This window comes from Euleptes europaea, chromosome 13 (assembly GCF_029931775.1).
Source record: "Euleptes europaea isolate rEulEur1 chromosome 13, rEulEur1.hap1, whole genome shotgun sequence".
In the NCBI taxonomy this organism is placed as follows: Eukaryota; Metazoa; Chordata; class Lepidosauria; order Squamata; family Sphaerodactylidae; genus Euleptes; species Euleptes europaea.
Genome location: NC_079324.1, coordinates 4346280 through 4366794, shown reverse-complemented (window position 1 = coordinate 4366794; position 20515 = coordinate 4346280). Strand labels below are relative to the sequence as shown.

The following is a 20515-nucleotide window of genomic DNA, read 5'->3' as shown; positions in this document are numbered from 1 at the left end:
CAACGGCCGGCACCGGAGAGGACTGGGAAGCACTGGGCCTTCCTCGGACAATGCTTGGCCCCTTTTTTCGCCTCCCTCAGGCCTTCCTTCACTTCTTTCTGTTGCCCTTGCCTTCTTTGAAAAACAAGCTTGTTCTTCAGATGGTATATAACTCCAATGGACATTAAAAAGATTAATAAAAATGCCGACAGTAGATGCTGGAAATGTAAAAACAATGGATGGGACTTACTTTCATACCTGGTGGTCATGCAAGAAAGCAGGGTGGATAAAAATCAATGACGGGGAAACAACCATTTTTTTTAAAATTTAAATTGGATTTTTTAAAATAAAATGCTTTTGGAGGAAAAATCTACATATAGTTTTCTATTTAAGATACATTATAGTCCAAAGTCTATTCATCAAGAAATAGGGATTAGTTTTTGATTATAAGGACATAAGAACATAAGAAAAGCCATGCTGGATCAGATCAAGGCCCATCAAGTCCAGCAGTCTGTTCACACAGTGGCCAACCAGGTGCCTCTAGGAAGCCCACAAGGAAGAAGACTGCAGCAGCACCATCCTGCCTGTGTTCCACCGCACCCAAAATAATAGGCATGCTCCTCTGATACTAGAGAGAATAGGTATGCAGCATGACTAATATCCATTCTAACTAACAGCCATGAATATCCCTCTCCTCCATGAATATGTCCACTCCCCTCTTAAGGCCCTCCAAACTGGCAGCCATCACCACATCCTGGGGCAGGGAGTTCCACAATTTAACTATGCGTTGTGTAAAGAAATATTTCCTTTTATCAGTTTTGAATCTCTCACCCTCCAGCTCCAGCAGATGACCCCGTGTTCTCGTATTACGAGAGAGGGAGAAAAGCTTCTCTCTCCAAACCATGCATAATTTTATAGACCTTTATCATGTCCCCCCTCAACCGCCTTCTTTCCAGGCTAAACAGCCCTAAGTGTTTTAACCGCTCCTCATAGGGCAGTTGCTATAGTCTCATCAATTTGGTTGCTCTTTTCTGCACCTTCTCAAGCTCTGCAATATCCTTTTTTAGGTGTGGTGACCAGAATTGCATACAGTATTCCAAGTGTGGTCTTACCATAGATTTGTACAAGGGCAGTATGATATCAGCAGTTTTATTCTCTATTCCTCGTCTAATTATGGCCAGCATGGAATTTGCCTTTTTTACAACAGCCGCACACTGGGTTGACATCTTCATCATGCGATCCACTACCACCCCAATATCCCTTTCTAGGCCTGTCGCTGCCAGCACAAATCCCATCAGTGTATATGTGTAGTTGGAATTTTTTGCCCCAATATGCATCACTTTACACTTACATTGAATCTTATTTGCCATTTTAATGCCCATTCTTCCAGTTTGTAGAGATCCTTTTGGAGCTCTTCAGTCAGATTTTGTTTTAACCACCCTAAATAATTTGGTGTCATCTGCAATCTTGGCCACTTTGCTGTTCACCCACAACTCCAGGTCATTGATGAACAGGATGAAAAGCACCAGTCCCAACACAGATTCCTGAGGCAACCCACTGCTCACATCATGCCATTGTGAGAACTGACCATTGATTCCTACTCTCTGCTTCCTATTTTTCAGCCAGCTCTCAACACATAAGAGGACTTGTCCTCTTATCCCATGACTATGATGTCTGCTAAGCAGTCTTTGGTGGGGGACTTTGTAAAAAGCCTTTTGGAAATCCAAATACACAATATCCACAGGCTCATTCCTGTCCACATGCTTATGGACACTTTTCAAAAAACTCTAATAGGTTAGTGAGACAGGACCTACCTTGCCCTTCAATATGCTTGACAATTCTATCTTTAATAATGCTTTCCATCAATTTACCTGGAACAGACGTTAAGCTAACTGGCCTGTAGTTTCCTGGGTCCCCCCTTGGAACCTTTTTTTATAAATGGGTGTTACATTGGCCATTCTCCAGTCCTCTGGTACAGAGGCTGATCTAAGGGACATGTTACATAACTTTGTTAGGAGTTCAGCAATTTCCCATTTGAGTTCTTGAAGAATTATGTAGCATGAGGCTGTATATTTATGCAATGTTTAATTTTTTTGGTAAACGAATTCCTTTAATCCATTCACAATGTCATGCTCTTCCAGAGGTTTCTGTAAGATTATTTTGGGCAGTTTTTCTAACGAGAAGATAGTATCACAGATGCTTATTTTTGTAGTTCTCAAAAGTGTAAATGTGTCTGCAGAGATAACATGCCTTTTCTTCACAGCAAAAATGTTATAAAATAAACATACAGAGTTGAGGAAAAAACTTTAATCCCATTGTTGCTTTGCAAATTTATATACACAGAATCAACCCCTTACCTCTTAAATGCTAAGTTCTAAGAGGTTCAATGAATAGATTGTTTGGAGTGGAATAGATCTGCACAAGTAGCTAAGTGTGAAGCAGTAAAAATGAAAGTGCATCCTTGTGAGCAGAATACTGCACAAGTCTTGGGATCTTTGTGTAATAATTGTGCAAGTCAGTTGCATGTCTGTGCAACTCAGACTTGAGGCAAGTGCTGAAGACTGGCAACCTCTTCCCAATCCCACTGGGTTCCAACAATTCTCCTTACACTTAAATGTACACAATAGGCCACTTGAATGTAAAAGCAAATCCAAAGGGGTGGTGGTGGAAATAGTAACTGGGATCTGTAAGTCCTTGGCAAGACCTTGAAGTGCTTGCCAGTCAACTAATAAGAGTTCACTAGTTCCAGGCCCTTCTTCCCAGGGCTCGCCTGACGTTGTCCAAATGTTAAAGTCTCTATCTGGAACTTCAGTCCTGCAGCAGGAATCCCTGAAGTTCTCTGCTCCAGTCCTTGGTCCCCCTTTCCCAACTCTCCACCAGCCTGTTTCTCCTCCTCGGCCTGTTCTTCCTGCCAGCCTGCTCCAGCCTAGGCCCACCAGCTGTATCCCTCCTCCTCCCTCTTCCCCTCTGGAAAAAGGAAGGCCAGCCTGTCCAGAGCCAGGGCTGCTGGGAGATAATAGCCCCTTTGAAATTCCTTTACACACGTGTGTATAGCCTGAGGTTTATCACAATAATCTCTCCCTGGAGGAGAAAACCTATAACGGCAGCAGGCTGTAAAAGAGACCCAGTTTGGGAATATTTTAATGAAGTTCCTCTTCCTGGCAATAATTTCACAATTACCTGTCTGTGTATTTTTAATAGTATAACCAAATCAGTAATTTTTGATATAACTGTAAAAACTACTCTGAAAATTTATTATTCCCAAAATGAAACCTTCATCTGGTTGTAAATATTAAGATTATACCAGCAAAAATGAGTCTTTCTGTAAAAACACCCATAATTTAAATCAAGTCTTACTAACTAGTGATTTAAATCATGATTTATATCGATTTGATTTAAATCAAGTCCACCCTGCAAGAAAGGCAAGAACTTTTGGATAGACATTCACTAAGAAATGTGGAAGATTTTAAAATTGACTTTCCTCTAGACCCAGAGACAATGTTGCTAGGAATACTTCTGATAGACTTGAATAGAAACAATACAGAATTGTTTCAGTATATGATAACAGCAGCCAGAGTAGTTCTAGCATCAATGTGGAAGCAAGAGGAAATGCCAGGGATTGAAAGCTGGTGAGAGAAAATGGCAGAATATGCAGTTATGGCCAAGTTGACACAATTGTTGAATAAGAGGCCTTTGGGGGAACTGCAAAGAAAATGGGAAAGTTACTATGATTATGTAAAACAAATACCAGGTTGACGCATAATATCGAAAAGGTGAAATATATATTAAGACTGTGATGTTACAGTTTTGCAATTGTAATAGTATTCTTACTGTATGGCTGGAGCAGTTATTCTAATATAGCAATTAGGACAGATATGGTGTCAGGAATCATTTATTGTAGCATTAGTAAAATAGATTTGACTATTTGCAATTAAGAGGTTATTATTAACAATGAGTACCCAGCTTGCTGGGGGTAAAGGGAAGGTGACTGGGGAAGGCACTGGCAAACCACCCCGCAAACAAAGTCTGCATAGAAAACGTCGGGATGTGACGTCACCCCATGGGTCAGGAATGACCCGGTGCTTGCACAGGGGACCTTTACCTTTATTAACAATATGATGGGTATAGGCACAGTTTGGAAGGGTGGAAGGGCTGTATGTATGTGGTAGTATGTGTGTTATGTTTTGTTTTTTTCTTTGTCAAAAAATTAATAAAATTTATATTAAGAAAAAAGAAAAACAAGCTTAAAAGTCTTTTTCCTGTAAATATTTTAAAACAGCCCCCCATAAAAGTCTTATTAATACAGGAAGCCTGATAGATGTTTAAATGACAAGAATATCACTTCCAAACAAAGCACACACCTTGACAGACTGATGGACAGGATCTGAACAGGGCGGCTTCAAGCGTTGCCATGGGCCTCTTTTGCAAAACAAGAAGGGAGGCATTGTGTTTGGCTCCGCCTCCTGTGGCAGCCTCTCAAAATTTCAAAGGTGCCCACAGGTTCAAAAAGATTGGGGACCCCTGGGATACACTATTGAATAGTTCAGTGCTATAAAGGTTCACAAAATCTTCCTGGAAAACCACCAATTTTTCCTTCATGGTTTCAAAACTTCCAGAAACTCTCTCTCTAATGAGGGCAAATGAGCTTGAGCTGCTGCAGAAGGACCCTAGATATACAGCAGTGTGCAAAAACTAGTTTGGCGCTTGGCACCACCGGTGCTTTCACACATCCTGAATAATGCACTTTCAATGCACTTTGCAGCTGGATTTTACTGTGTGAAACGGCAAAATCCACTTGCAAAAGATCATCAAAGTGTATTGAAAGTGGACTGAAAGTACATTATTCAGGATGTCCAAACCAGTGGGTGTGAACTAACCCCATTCTGGCCAAGGAGGTCTCCGTGGGCTTTGGAGAGGTTGGGCTTTACAGGGAACACAACAGATGGCCGTTAACTCTTGGGGCTTCCAGTGATCCGATGGCCCTACTCCCCACAAGCAGGCCTGGTTGCTCCTGCTTCTGTGGGCTGGAGGAATATCAAGCAATTTCTCTCCCTACACTCTGTCTGTGAAAACCCCGAGAACTGGGCCAATGTTAAGTGGGCTTCACTTTCACCTTTGACTGGATGAAGGATCGAAGCTCAGGCTTGGAAATCACTGAGGGGCTTTGTTTGTGACAGACTTTAAAAGTACTGCAATAATCCCCCCAAAGCTTCTGTTCTCTAGGATTAAACTTTCACAACTGGGTAAGGCTGTAGCCATGCAGTTAAGACGTTCCTTGGGCACAGCCAGAGATGCCACATGCACCAATGCATGGCCAGCAACTAGGATGTGGCCACTGTACTACACAGCCAATTACATCTGAGCACACGAGGGCGGCCGGGGAACAGAACACAGCGGGGGGGGGGGGGCAGACGGACCAGCAGCTGAGATGGGGAAAGAAGGGAAGTAAAGATAATGAAGGGAACTTAGGCGCTAAATTGTCTATGGGAAACCCGCTTCCCTTAGCACTTCTGCTCTGCAGGGGCAGGATGGAGTTCCAAATTTGAACTAAAAAGAAGACACACACACCCCCCCAAAGGGAATGGATGAGAAGCAAGCCCAAGGGCCTTAGACACTGCCCCTTAAGATATCAGAGAAGGAAAGAAGGGGGAGAGAGAAAGTGACTAACACCCAAAACAGACTCCATGGCAATGCTGGAAAGCAGCAACAGAAACCCCTGCGCTGGCAGTTTACCATTCATTCCTTTTACACAATCACTAGCGCTGCCTTTATAGGAAAGCTTTGACAGCAATTTTGAGAGAGGCCGTAGCAGATAGCTCAATGAAAACATCAACCCAGGGTGCCACCACAGTGAAAAAGGCAAACTCTCTGCTGGGGATTATTAGGAAAGGTATTAAAAACAAAGCAACCAGTATTATAATGTCCCTGTATAGATCTGGGGGGTGGCCCCTCATCGGGAGTACTGTGTGCATTTCTGCACCACCACGTCTCAAAGGACATCGGAGAGATGGAAAAAGTACAGAAGAGGGCAAGCGAAATGATTAGGAGGCTGGGACACCTTCCCTATGAGGAAAGGCGGAAGAGTGTGGGGATTTTCAATTTAGAAGAGAGACAACCGGGGGTGGGGGTGGTGATAGACATTTATATTCATCTTCAGGTTTCTGTGCAGTCCCACATGAAATTATGCACAGGATAGAGAGAGTGGACAGAGAACTTTCCCTCCCTCTCCCAAAATAAGAGAACTTAGGGGCATTCAATTAAGTTGATGGGCAACGCATTGAGGATGGACCAAAAATACTTCTTTACTCAACGAGTGATTAAAATGTGGAATTCTCTGGCACAGTCAGCTATAAAAGGGGATCGGACAGATTCATAGAGGTTTACCAGCAGCTACTAGCTATGGTTACTAAAGCAAGCCTCTGGACCCCGGTGCCAGGAGGCAGCATCAGAAGGAGGCAGCTTTTGCCCTCCGTGCCCTGCTTGTTGGCCCACCAGGGCAACTGTTTAGCTGCTGTGTGAAACAGGATGCTGGACTAGGTGGAGCGCAGGTCTGATCCAGCTGGACTCTTCTGGCGTTCTTGATGACAGAACAAGAAACTGGAGCTAGCAGGTTGTCATCAAGTGTTGCCCAGCAGGATGGCAACATTTGACCATTGTGCCTGGAGTAAGATGCGCGAAGGGCGCCACCTTAGCCTGAGCCGCCCAGTACACTTAGGCCATCCGCACACATTGTGCTTGGTGTGGGTTGGCAAGGCAGGGGCCAGCCCAACCAAGAGACATTTATGTCGTATCTGGTCCTCGTAACAATTGAGTTCAACACCCCTGTTCTAAGGGATTTCTCAGAACCATAGAGTTGGAAGGACCACCAGGGTCATCTAGTCCAACCCCCTGCACAATGCAGGAAATTAACAATTGACTCCCCCCACATCCCCAGTGACCCCAACCCTCCCACCGCCATGCAGGATCCCACAATCAAAGCACTCCTGACAGATGGCCATCTAGCCTCTGCTTAAAGACCTCCAAAGACTCCACCACCCTCCAAGGCAGCACATTCCACCATCAAACAGCCCTCGCCATAAGAAAGTTCTTCCTAATGTTTAGGTGGAATCGCTTTTCTATTAGTTTAAATCCATTACTCCGTGTCCTAGTCTCTGGAACAACAGAGAACAAGCTAGTTCCCTCATCAACATGACATCCCTTCAAATATTTAAACAAGGCTATCATGTCTCCCCTCAACCTTCTCTTCTCCAATCTAAACAAACCCAACTCCCTAAGTCTCTCCTCATAGGGCATGGATTCCAGACCTTTGACCATTCTGGTCACCCTCCTCTGGACATGCTCCAACTTGTCAACATCCTTCTTAAATTGTGGAGCCCCAAACTGGACACAGTATTCCAAGTGAGGTCTGACCAATGCAGAATCCAGTGGTAGTATTACTTCCCTTGATCTAGACACAATACTCCTATTGATGCAGCCCAGAATTGCATTGGCCTTCTTAGCCGCCATATCACACTGTTGACTCATGTTCAGTTTGTGGTCCACTAAGACTCCCAGACCTCTTTCACATGTACTGTTGTCAAGCCAACTCTCTCCCATCCTGTACCTGTGCCTTATGTTGTTTCTGCCTAGATGAAGTACACTTCTCCCTATTGAAATCCATTTTATTGCTTATGGCCCAGCTCTCCAGTCTATTGAAGACATTCTGAACTCTGACCCTACCCTCTGCGGTATTAACTACCCTTCCTAACTTGGTGTCATCTGCAAATTTGTTTAGCATGCTCTCTATTCCATCATCCAAGTCATTTATAAAAAAATATTAAATAGTACCGGTCCCAGGACAGACCCCTGTGGTACCCCACTGGTCACTCCTCTCCAGGATGAAGTTGTGCCATTAATGAGCACCCTTTGGGTTCGGTTGGTCAATCAATTACCAATCCACCTAACAGTAGCAGTGCCCAGCCCACATTTTACTAACTTTGTTTCAAGAAGATCATGGGGGACTTTATCAAAGGCTTTACTGAAATCAAGGTACACTACATCTACAGCATTCCCTTCATCTACCATACTTGTCACTCTTTCAAAAAAAGATATGAGATTAGTTTGGCATGACCTGTTTTTGAGACACCCATGTTGACTGTCAGTGAGCACGGCATTTCTTTCTAAGTGCTTACAGACCGTCTGTTTAATTATCTGCTCTAGTATTTTACCTGGTATTGATGTCAGACTGACTGGGCGATAATTGTTGGGGATTTCTTCCCCCCCCCCTTTTTTAAAGATGGGGACCACATTTGCCCTCCTCCAGTCTGCCGGAACTTCTCCTGTTCTCCATGAATTCTCAAAGATTATTGCCAGTGGTTCTGAAATCACTTCAGCCAGTTCTTTTAACACCCTTGGATGCAGTCCGGCCCGGAAGACTTGAATTCATTAAGAGTAGCCAGGTATTCCCATACTATCTCAGTGTCTATACTATGCTGTAATTCCCCTACTGCATCCTCTGCTCCATTATTCCCAGGTTGAGCACTATTTCCCTTTTGGGAGAAGACTGAGACAAAGAAGGTGTTAAGTAATTCTGCCTTTTCTGTCTTTTCTAATAATTCACCGTCCTCTCCACGTTACCTTGATCTTCCTTTTGTTATGGACATAACCAAAAAACCCTTTTTTGTTGTTTTTAACTTTCCTGGCTAGCCGGAGCTCATTCTGCGCTTTAGCCTTCCTGACTTTCTCCCTACATATGCTTGCTACCTGTTTGAATTCCTCTTTGTTGATTTCTCCCCTTTTCCATTTCTTGTACATGCCCTTCTTAAATCCTATCTTAACCAAAAGTTCTTTACTCATCCACCCTGGTTTCTTCAAACTTCTAGCTTTTTTCTCCTCGTGGGAATTTATTGAAATTGTACCTTCAATATCTCCCTTTTAAGAATTTCCTTGGAGGTCCAACAACAGGGCACAGAGGCCGAGGGCCTGCCCCTGATGTCTCCTCTCCTGGCACTGGGGTCCAGAGGTGGGCTGCCTCTGAATGTGAGGGTTCCATGGCTAGTAGCCACTGACAGACCAACTCTACTTGTCCCATGGGGAGGGGGGAGAACCTATAGGCAAGGCAACTGTGTGGGACCTGTAGATACACTTGTGTGAAGACATAATTAGGCTCAAAAGAATGGCATTGGAGCAGGAGCCATAAAAGGGCAGGCCTAACCCTCACTGGATCCCATCTTCCCTCCCCACTACGCTAAAGGCAGAGAGGGAAGCAGCTGCAGGAGAGACATTCAGGACTCCTTTTTCATCCTACGGCTGGGTCCCAGGGCAGTTTATGGCACCCAGCATTTTGCCTGCAGGGACGGCCATAGCAATGGAGGCTGCCTACAGGTATAGGAAGCACCCACCATAAGGGTGATGCTACTGGGAAGCATTTCACATATGAAATATAAGCTGCCTTATACGGAACCGGACCACTGGTCCATCAAGTTCAGTATCGCCTGCTCAGACTGGCAGCAGCTCTCCAGGGCCTCAGGCAAGAGGCCTTTCACATCACCTACCAACTGGAGACGCCAGGGATTGAACCTGGGACCTTCTGCATACCGAGCAGATGCTCTACCACTGAGCCACAGGCCCTTCCCCCTTCCCTTTGCATAAGATACAAGATTATTCTCTCCCCACCACAACCTCCAGGTGGAGAGCAGGGTTTATGACCTTCTGCTACTTAAAAGTACCACCAGCAATGTGAGCCCTTCTCAACCATCAGGGTTTTGCCTGGGGACAGAATTGCATCATCTTTGAAAGCAGCCCGAGGCCGGCCTGCTTCCCCTTTTTTGCCTGGCCAGTACACAACAAAGAACTCATTATCTCCAGTATCCAGCATTTCATTGTTATCTGCAGAATCGCTTTCTTCATACTAGCCTGCACTCAGAGGCAGGGGGAGACCCCACCCCACTGCCAGAGACCAGGTAGCAAGCTGCTTTTGCGGCACTGTCACCAAGAATGGCTGCTCTGCCCACGTATAGATATGCACAGAAAAAAACTGAACAGGGATAAGTTCCAGATGCCAAGATGCATGTAGGTAGTGGCCAAGCAAAAGCCCTGGAGAAGCCACACTGGCAGTTCTGCAGCTGTTTCACATGATGCAAAGACTGTGCACAGGGCCAAGCCACAATGAATTGGAGCTTTATAAAGCCCCCAACCCCTCCCCCAATAGGCCTGGGTTAAATCCAGCCAGCGACCTGTGGGAAGCAAGAATGCTGCCTAAGGGCCCCCGGGTGCATTGATCTGCTCACCAAGTTGCAGTTTGCTGTCTCCTTTTAGCTAACCAATGCACTCCCTCTCGGACCACAATCCATTCGCTCCACCCAAATGGCACCTAAAGGCTGGTACTGGCACATCATCGAGCCCTAGGAAATTAGAGGGACGTGTCTTACTACAGACGGGTCAGATTTGAAGGGTGTTCCAGGATCACAGCCAAAGAGTTTCTGATTAAGAGCCATCCTCTTTCGGCAGAGAAACAGAACGCCAGGCCGTGTCCCTGGTCTTTGTAAAGAACAGCAGAGAAGCATGAGAGAGAGAGGGAGGGAGGGAGGGAGGGAGGGAGGGAGAGAGTACAGACTCACAGAATCCATGAAACAACTTACAATCTATAGTTCAAAAGGTGTGGCTTAAGAGAGTGTGCAGTTCCGCTTAAGGGCATCTCGGACAGCAAACAGGAATATCCTCAACTGGAGGCCCTGAAGAGCTGTTGCCAATCAGCGATGACAATTTGTGGCTCCGTGGAGCATTGGTCTGACTCTATACCGGACAGGTCCAGCTGCTCACAGATGCAGCCGATCTTTGCTTGGCCCAACCCCCAAAAGGCAAGCTGGTTGAAGATGCTAATAGGGTAGCTGGGGGTCAAATGAGATTATATGGATTTTTAAATGACCTGCAAGGCAAAGAACTCCCCCCCACCCAGAAAAGCCAAGCACGGGGGAAGGCAAGAGGCCCTCCTCCCTCTGAAGCACAGTCCCATGCCGAATCAAGCCATTCCCTGAAGCCACTGTGTGGTTGTGGAGGAACAAGGAGGGTACGCCCACGCCTCGTGTCACTTGGCCTGGAAGAGGGCTGGGGAGATGTCAGGGCTTCTCCCCAAGCAAGCCTTTCTGCAGGAGCCAGGGGGGTGATGATTCAGCTCCAGATAACAGCGGCTTTATTGTGCTAATGCAGGGAGGGCACTTGAATGGGGAGCGCCAAATAAGGCCCTTTTTTTGAGTTGCACCAAGCCAGGGAAGAGTCCAGGAGCTGACCTCACCACTGGGAGGAAGCGTTTAGTCACCAGCCTCTTTTCAAATGCTGGAAAGAGGCCAGCCTGAGTGAGTCTCTGATCTGCCGGCGGAGCCTGCCGCTTTGAGCAGGGAAGCAGAGGTGGGGCTGCAAGAAAAAACTGCCCACCACAAACTGACCGAACAAGCATTTCAAAACTGCACACATTCTGGCTGAAGAGCTACCATTTCCTGCCAGGCACGCAGGGGAAGAGGAGACACCACAAAGCTGCAGACCTTCATGCAAAGGAAGGCAGGCCTGAAAGGCAGGCGGGCTTCCTTCCTCTCGAGGCGGCCGCCTCATTTCCTGGGGGGGGGAGGGGGGTCTGCTAAGGCTTCATTTGCAAACCTCCCTGCATTCCTTGTGACAGGGAGTGCTGAACATCAGAACAAGTTCTCTGAGGAACAGAGGTCAACAGTGACAGGAAGAAGATTTTATTCTTGTTATTCTGGGAAGACTTTTAAAAACTGTGACAAAAACTTGGATTTAAGGGCTGTCTCTTCCACTCACACAGGATTGTTTCATCAGACTGCAAATCACTGAAAGTCTTGCCATTTCATTTACCAGTCCAACCAGGTTCAAGCACATTCCACAGCCCCCACCCCCAGCACCAGCCCCCCAGGAAGATACAAAGCTGCCCTACAGCAAGTCATAGCAGTTCAGGCAATGTCACCTACTCCAGAAGAGCACAGCTCAGAAAGATCCCAAAGATCTTTCCCAAAGATCCCAGCATTTCCCCTGAAAAGGACTTAACCTTTGCAAAGCAAAGCAAAGCCTAACAGCATGCTTCATTCAGATTCTGTGATGAGAATGGAAGGGGGGGTTGCAGGCAAAAGGTTTTAGGTTACGGCTTTCGCCTTCTTCATTCATCAGCAGCTAGGCACTGAGCACAAGTTGCTTGCACGAGTCCAGCTAGCAGACGGCAGGGGCTGCCCATAAGTCACTATCCCCACCCCACCCTGCTAGAAACAAACTGGGCAGAGCATCTCAGGGCATCACTCAATTGTGCAGACAGCCACCCCACCCCAAACCGGGCAACACAGGTTTCATTAAGAGCTTTGAGCTCAGGCAAACCAAGATCTCTTCCATTTACAGAGTGGGTATTTTGAGCTGGTTAAAGGAAGGGTTGGTAAAAATGATTTCCTTGAATCCCCCAAGACGACGGGCACCTGAGATACTCTCCTGCAAGGCAGGCAGGGCTACCCCCACTTGACAGTAGAAATGCAAGCCACAGACAGCACAACCACGTTCCAGGAAGCACTCCACAAAACAGGTTGTCCACATACAGAATACAAACCACCTTGCATGAAGGTCATATAATGGGTGAGGGAGGGAGGCAGAGGGTTAAAACACTTCAGTTAGGCGGTCACCTAATAGCAGTGTTCAGCTATGGGCTGGAGATACTTACTCTGCATCTGCCGGCTGCTACACGATGTCCTTCAGTATGGAAGGAAGAGCCTGGCGGCAGGGCATTTATGACGGTAGCAGCAAGTCACTACTACACTGGGGCCCATGGCGGAGGAAAAAGCACAACCACTTTCACCCAATGAAGCGTGCATTTATTGCCAATCACCTGGAAGGCGCCTCCTGGCCCTGTTTCACCCACTTGTAAGAAATAGTTTCCTGACCGGACACCAGAAAGGGTCTCCAGCATGCCAGGTGAAGCAACACCCAGACGGAGCCGGAAAAGGCAGCAGAGCATTGCTTTGACTCAGGCTGCCCGTTGTTCAGGCACACCAGGTGGGAACAGTTTTGCCACAGGGAACCTGGTGTTGGCCCTGCAGTGCGAAAGCTACCGCCATTGAGAGGAATTTAGTTCTAAGTCGTACAAAGGATCAATCTGACCTAACAGCCAAAAAATCTGCAACAACACAGGCATAGGAAGCAACTTTAAGCAGGCCCGCTTGGAAGTAAGTCCCACTTTATTCAACTATGCTCACTTTGAGGAAAACATTCTTGGGAATGCAGCACTACGTGAGTCACTTAAAGACTCACCATGAACAGAGTTCACATTGGCTACAACTCAGCCCCCACTTCAAAAGCAGCAACTTCCTGGACTGCACTTGCTCACAAGAGCACACACCCAACTTTCCCAGACAGAAAATGCCCAGTCTCCATTAAGTAATGCAGGAGTATCCCTGCATACTCCTGGCTGACTTCCCCACAGTGCCTCGCTTTCCTAAGGTACGCCACAACAGGGTTTGTGTTTGCAGTTTTCCAGAACAGTTCCTCCCCCATAGTTCTCTGGGAACTGCCAAAGCAGCTAACTAGAGAGCTGCTACCTGGGGAAGGGGCACAAGAGGAGAAGGAGGAGATGGGGCAAGAGGCCATGCTTCATCAGCACAGCAATTCCGATGGAGGGCTGCAAACCAGTGTCTTGGGAAGTTTACTGCCACAGGAAAGTCCTGTTGCAGGCAATGTTTTTCAGAGAAGGCACCAAGTCCTCAACTGGTGGCAAGTCAGACCCAAAAGCAACAGGCTTCCTGAACTGCCACGGGCAGGGGGACCAAGCAGCTCCCGGGATTCTCCCGCGGGAGGCAAGGATTTCCACTCGCCTTTCACTCCTCAGCCAGGTTAGTGTTGCAGCTTCATTTGTCTCTACAAACAGCCAGAAACACCACTGATTTCTGCCAGCACAGAGGGCTTTCACTGAAGACCACAACGGAGCAGCTTTCAGAGCAACAAGCTTTTGGCTTCCAAGGAGGATCTAAAGTAGACACCAATTTTTCAGTGTGGCCATCTTGCTTGGAAGGGACAGACAGCCCCCCCCCTCTCCAGTCAAGTCCAGTCAGAGAGGTGGAGACCCCTGGGAGGACTTTCAAAGAACATCTGGATGCCACCTCTTCAGAAAACCTGATCCAGGAGGCTTACAAGTGAAACACAACAAGAACACCCAACAGATAAAGCTAGTTCAAACTCAACTATTAACACGCCATTAAAAACCAGCACCAAAACCCAAAGCCAGAGTATAAGGCTTTATTGTTTTGCAGAACTAAGGTAAAACCCACATACAACCCTCAACCCCCTGCACTGAACACGGGACCCACATCTCCCAGATCAGAGATTCACCTTCCCCACACTGCTAGGAAGACATCGAAGACATGCCCCATTTTCACCTCAACAGCTCCTGCCTCTGCCAAAAGCTAAACCCTCTCTATTACGCTAACAAGGGCCTTTCGAGTCAAGACCATTTTTACTCCTGGACGTTGGTATTTACATTAAACAGTGTCCGTGTCAGCATTCAGAGCACAGCAGCCAACAAAGGTCAGCCACTGTTGCCACCAAAGGCTTCAGGGGGGGGGCTCATCCTGCTCAGGCCCTGCATATCCACTTCTCCACAAGGTGGGCGGAGGAGATCTCAACACTTGCCTGGGCGGGATCATGAACAGGAAGAAAGAAATCAGCTCTGTTCAATAGGAATCCAACAACAGGAAGGCCCTGTTGACTTAGAAGCTTCAGGCCAACAAGCCCTCACAAGTGAAAAGTGAGGGGTGGGTTAGCAATTCGAGCATCAGACCAGGATCTAGGAAACCCAGGTTTGAATCTCCACTGTGCCATGGAAGCCTGGGCCAGTCACAAGCTCACAGCTGAACCAAACTAGGGTTGTTGTGAGGATAAACTGGAGAACTTTGCCCGCTGGCTTTGAGTCCCCACCGGGGAGAAAGGCTGGGTGTGAATAAATAAAAAATGTTCTCTACAAGACTTTCCTGTCCTCAGAAATGCCCGATTTCTGCTGGTAGCCAGTACCATTAGCACAGAAGCCTACCTTCTGAACAGAAAGGAGGGCTGATTCACGCATGCTTGCGCATTGCTTCATGTCCACATGGCCAAGCGATGAGCAGCATGCACCCACAGACCACCACAGAGCGACCGTTCCAAAGGACACTTTTGCACCTCCACAAACACACTGCTTTTCTGTGGAGCTGACTTACACTTTAAGCTGCCAACCGTTAAGCAGAGAGAAAGCCAACTATGTACATTCTTGCCTGAGCAAAGTTAAGCAATAATAACCCTAAGGTGTTTACAGTGTGAGCCAAGGTTAATGGCGGTCCACCGGTACATCCCTGGCTGCCTGGACTCTCGCAAAGAACTCTGGGCCGCTTCTTGATTGTGCGCTACTCCTTCACATCGCCTGACACAGATTAGCATTAGTGAGACTGTCCACATGCATCTTGCTTTGTTACATTAATGGAGGGAGCTTTTATAAAGGGAGGGAACATGACTGGGGTCTATTACACTGTTCATAGTATGTATTATCTTGCTTTTACTGCATTTCCTACTTCCATAATTCCACATGTGCTCATTATGACATGTCTGATACTTTTCTTTTTGCATTGTTTCTAATTTTGTGATCCTAGATCCATTTCATTGTTGGTTGGATATATCCACCCACACACTTATATTTACATTATATTTACATTTACATGTGCATTCATGGCCAGGTAGCATTACGAATCCTAAAAGCAGATTTGGCATTAACTTAATTCAAGGATCAAACCCAGCAAGATGTTGGAGACTTAGAAACACTCTCTCTGAACAGGAAATCTGCTAACAGACATTTTGAAGGCAAGGGGAGGGGAGATCTTTTTCTGAAAAGGGAGATGTTTGCAGAAAGCTGAAATAATGCAATACTTGCTTTCTTATCAGGTTAATATCTGTTATAGTACTAACAATATAAAATGCATTAAAATTGGTATAACATTTACAATCTTAAACACAGTCTTGTTATCCCTTTCAGAGTAACAAATAATTAACAGGTAAGTTTTTCCAGCCTCACGAGATGTGAGGGCCCACCGGCCTGGAGAGGAGAGGGAGCCCGTGGCCATGGAGGATGGGGCCGCCAGCATCTGCTCTGCCCTGCCCCTTACATTAGTTTGTTGATGGTAGATTTGCTGTCAACTTGGGTTTCAATATTTTTGGCTCTCTGTCGTGTCTCTGTGCTGGGGAGAAGTAATATTGCAAGCTGCTTTCTGTCCACAACTGGGTGGAGAAAAGTGGGTTTAAAGTACCCTAAATATTATTTTGGCTGCAGCAAAATAACAAGGCTTCACTCCACCCCACCTCAGAAGGTAAAAGGCTCCCTGCCTGTTATCCAAATATACAGTTTCAGATGGAGCAGTGAGCCACACTGTATTACATCCAGGCATTTTTTTAAACTTTGAAGCAATTGGGAAACTTGCACGCGGAGGGGGGGGTGTTAGTAAAAGTTTGGTAAAGGAAGCAGTTACCCAGCCCTAAAAAGCATTTGTCTTTCCATGTAGCCAGAATTATCCAGAAAGAATTAAAAATCCTGCAACTGAGAGCCAACGTGGTGTCATGGGTAAAGTGTCAGGCTAGGATCTGGGAGACCCCAGTTTGAAACCCCGCTGGTGCCATGGAAGATCATTGGGTTACCTTAATCTAGTCACACACTCACAGCCTAACCCACCACACAGGGTTGTTGTGAGGATAAAGGTGAGGAGAATGATGTAATCTGCTTTGGGTCCCCACTGGGGAAGATGTGGGGCCTGCCTCCAGCTCACCAGGAGCGAGCAGCCCAAGCGTCATCTTCTGATCACCTCTGTTTTCTGAAAAGAGGCAGTTGTCGGTGCCCCGCCTGATTTCTTTCGTGTGTGTGTGTGTGTGTGTGTGTGTGTGTGTGTCCCCACCCCCGTGCACTTCGGAACTGAAGATCTGCACTGACGGTATTTTTTCAGTCACATGCAGCTTGCTTCTTAGTCTGATGCTGATATTTCCCACACAGACCCGTTTCTTTCACATGCTGAAGAAGATGGAGGAGGAATCCGAAGTAGGTGTAACAAAGAGCTGTGTGTGTCCATTGTACAGAGAAATACTCTAGTCTTTTGACAGTTATTAGACAGCACTGAGGAACCAAACAGCAGCGTCGTGCAGACGACGGAGCTTCAGACTAGACCTAAGGAGGCTCCAATTTAATCCCCTCCCAGCTGTGAAAGCTTGCTGGGTGACCTCGGGCCAGTCACGCATTCCTAGCCTAGCCTACTTCATAGGGTTGTTGTGAGGATAAAGTGAAGGTGAAGAGAATGATGTCAGCTGCTTTAGGTCCCATTGGGTGAGTAAATGAAGTAAATAAATACACATTTCACTTATCGTTTTAGGAGAATGTGTTTCACAAGAGACTTCTTTCTCCCCCCTCAGTCCAAGTTTTACAGCATCAAAACTCATCAGGAACAGAAAATCCTACCAGGGCTTTCTTCTCTATTTGTCAGCCTTTCAATTCTCATCTAAGGAACCATCACTGTCCAGGGGGTGCATTTGCATGGGGATTGCACCACCAGGCCAGGATGTACTCCCCACTGCCCTCAATGTAGGCCAGCCCCCTCCCCCCAAAAGTCCTATTTGCCTGTGAAGGAAAACACACAGGAAGGCGCATTTTCCCCCAACCGGGGCGAACAGTGCTGCCCAGAGGGTGGCGTCCAGAGCGTGCGAGACCTCCCGCGTTACTAGCCCCAAACTGCCGTTTTAAGGATCCACCTGTGGGAACGGCCGCCTGCGGAAGCCATTCCCAAGAGATGAGGTCAGCTGCCCGGGCCACCGCCTGCCGCAGCTTGCGGTCTGCGCAGACCGCCGCCCATCTGCCCAGCGGCTCTGCAAGGCGGCCCCGAACAGACCCCCTGCCTGGATGTGCGGCGGGGCGCGCCCGGCAACCGAAGCACGAAGACGCACCTCGGACGCCACACAGACCGCTTCGCTGCCCGACGCCCCGACAGGCTCCGCAGCCAGCCGCGCGCCCCCCCCGAGAGCCCCCCCGAGAGCCCCCCCGCCGGGTCTGGGCTGGGCTGGGCAAGAAGGAGGCGCCTGTGGTGCAGCGGCGTGAGGGCGAGCCGCGTGTGGCCGGCCTTGAAGGAGCAGAGCGAGAGACGGCTGCCCCTGGCCCGAAGCGGCTCTCCCCCCGAGGCAGCCAGGGGCACGAGGGCCGCCCCCGGGCGATTCCGCGCACCCCTCCTTCGGCCAGCAGCGACCCCACCCTCTTGCGCAGCGGCGCCGGCATCGGGCCCCCAGCCGGCGGCCTCCAGCGCCCCGGAGCGTCTGCCTTCGGGACCCCCGGTTGCCCGACGGGCAGGCACGGGGCCGCCGCCGCCCCCTGCAAGAGAAGGCCCTCCTGGAGGGGAGGGGAGGGGGGGGAGGGGGGCTCCCTCCCCTCCCCTCCCCTCCCCTCCCTCTTTGTTCCCAGAGATCCTTTGGCAGAAGCCAGTCAAGTAGGGGCTTGACAAGCTCGGCGGGTGACGCGCCGGCCAAGAACTGACTGCCAGTCAAGCCGAGACACGGAGGGAGGGGAGGGGACGAGGGGAGGGGAGGGGACGAGGGGAGGGGGGGGCCCCGCCCGGCGCGGGACCGGAGCCGCAACCCGACGGCGCTCGCGAGGACACGTGTGGCGCCTCCCGCGGAACCCCCCGCGCCAGGCGCCCCCTCCCCCCCCCCCGCAGAAGCCCCTGCCTTGGCCCAGCCCGCCCCTCCGCAGCCGGCGCGCCGGGCCGCCGCACCCGTCCGCAGCTCGCTGCTCCCTGCCCTCCCCCGCCACACCGTTGCCAACTCTGGGGGGGGGGGAAGGGGTCCTTTGGCCCCCTGGCGGCCGCAGCCCCGAGCGGACCCCCCCAACCCCCACCCCCACCCCCGCCGGGCCAGGAGCCCGAGGCGGGCAGCTGGCGGCGGAGGCGCCCCGCGCGCCCATGGCCAGCCCTCCGCCCACGGGGGCGCCCGGGTGGGTGGGTGGTTGGCGGGCCCCCTCCCTCTCTCCCCCCCCCGGCTGCACGTACCGTCTTGGGCATCTTGCCGGCGGGCGGGCGGGCGGGCGGGAGCGTCGGGCCGAGCGGGCGCCTGTCGCTAACGGGACGCGGAGCGGGACTGGGCAGCCTCCGCCCCGCGCGCCGCCCTCGTCCGGGGCAGGACTCGCCCGCCAGACCCACACCCGGGCCCGCCCCGCCCCCCCCCGACAGGCCCCGCCCGGCTGCCAGCCCGGCGAGGCTCGCGGGGGGCGGGGGGCGGGGGGGCGCGGGGACGGCGCCGCTCGGCCTTGCCCCCCCCCCCGCCACGGGCTCGGCGACGCCGCGGGCCTCGGAGGCAGGGCGGCGGGGGCGGGGCGGGCCCGGCGGGGGGTCTCCGCGGCCCCCCTGGCGCGGGCCCCCTCGAGGCGCCTCTCCCCCGCGCCGGGGCTCGCCCCTCCCGTCGGGCGGAGCCGCGCGCTCGCCTGCGCGCCCTGTTGCGGCCACGATGCCGCCCGCGCTCGACCCGGGCTGAAACCGGGGGCCGAGGCGGCTGGGGCGAGCGCGCGTCTTCGCCCCTGGGGGCTTGGGTTGGAGCTTGGGGGGTGCGGGTGGGGGCCCGTGCCGCTAGAGAGCGGCAAATCCGAGGGCACCCGTGGCCGGCCACACCTGGGGCGGGGGCGCTGGGCGGGGGGTTCAAAACCCTGCACGGGCAGCCCCTGGGAACCCTGACCACCCCCCCCCCCTCAGACAGGCCGCAATTGGCCACGGAGGGGGGGAGTCTTGGAAACAGCGGCTTGTCTGGAGCTGCCGGCTGACTCCGTGGACGAAGCGAGATTGGGAGGGGGGGGGCTTCCTGGGCTCAGATGACCCACTCCACACTCCGAATTCAGGAAAGGTCACAGGGGAGGGCAATTGGCGGCAAAAAAATAACAGAGAAGGAAGGGCCTCAGTCCCTCCCCTGCGCCTGGGATCACCCCGAAAGGAGTGACAGTCCGGCACCAAGAGAGGCTTTTTGATTCTTTTGGGCCTCATTCATTTATTTAAGGGATTTACACTCCACCAATTTGCACAAAAAGCCATCCAAACAGTTTAACCTGGGGACACACACACACACACACACACACACCCTACAAAGCAACATGAAAAGACAACCATTATTGAAAGTGCCCCCCCCCCCCCAATATGCAGCACTGGAATTCCTGAGCACCAGTCACCAAGGCAGCACAATTCCTGGCATTGCTTTGTATACTTGAACGGACTCCTGAATGCGTTGCTCTGTCATTATGGCTCCCCATGCCTTTGTGCTTGTCATAGCTGCTACAGCACATGAGTCTACCATAATGTTGCTCGCTCACATCCGTTCTTGGAGACAACCTGGAGAGCGGCGGCTGGGCGGGGGCCTAGGCCAGCTGGTGAGTCCGTGGCAGGGGCAAACCAGGGGACCTCTCGCAACACGATGCTCTTGGCACCCACGCAGAGCTTCAGCTTCTCATCAGGCAACAGCAGGGCACGGGGGAATTGGGGAGTTC

At 50.1% G+C, this 20515-nt stretch overlaps 1 protein-coding gene across 1 annotated transcript in view; it reads right to left on the bottom strand.

Annotated features, from left to right (window-relative positions):
• The window catches only part of MSN (moesin), a 95606-nt gene extending 76539 nt beyond the window's left edge, over window positions 1-19067 (bottom strand). Inside the window, exon 1 of the mRNA XM_056859173.1 lies at window positions 19038-19067. Coding sequence (XP_056715151.1) covers window positions 19038-19049 — 12 coding nt within the window. The 5' untranslated portion in view covers window positions 19050-19067. The remainder of the gene's footprint in view (window positions 1-19037) is intronic.
• Window positions 19068-20515: the final 1448 nt, after the last annotated feature.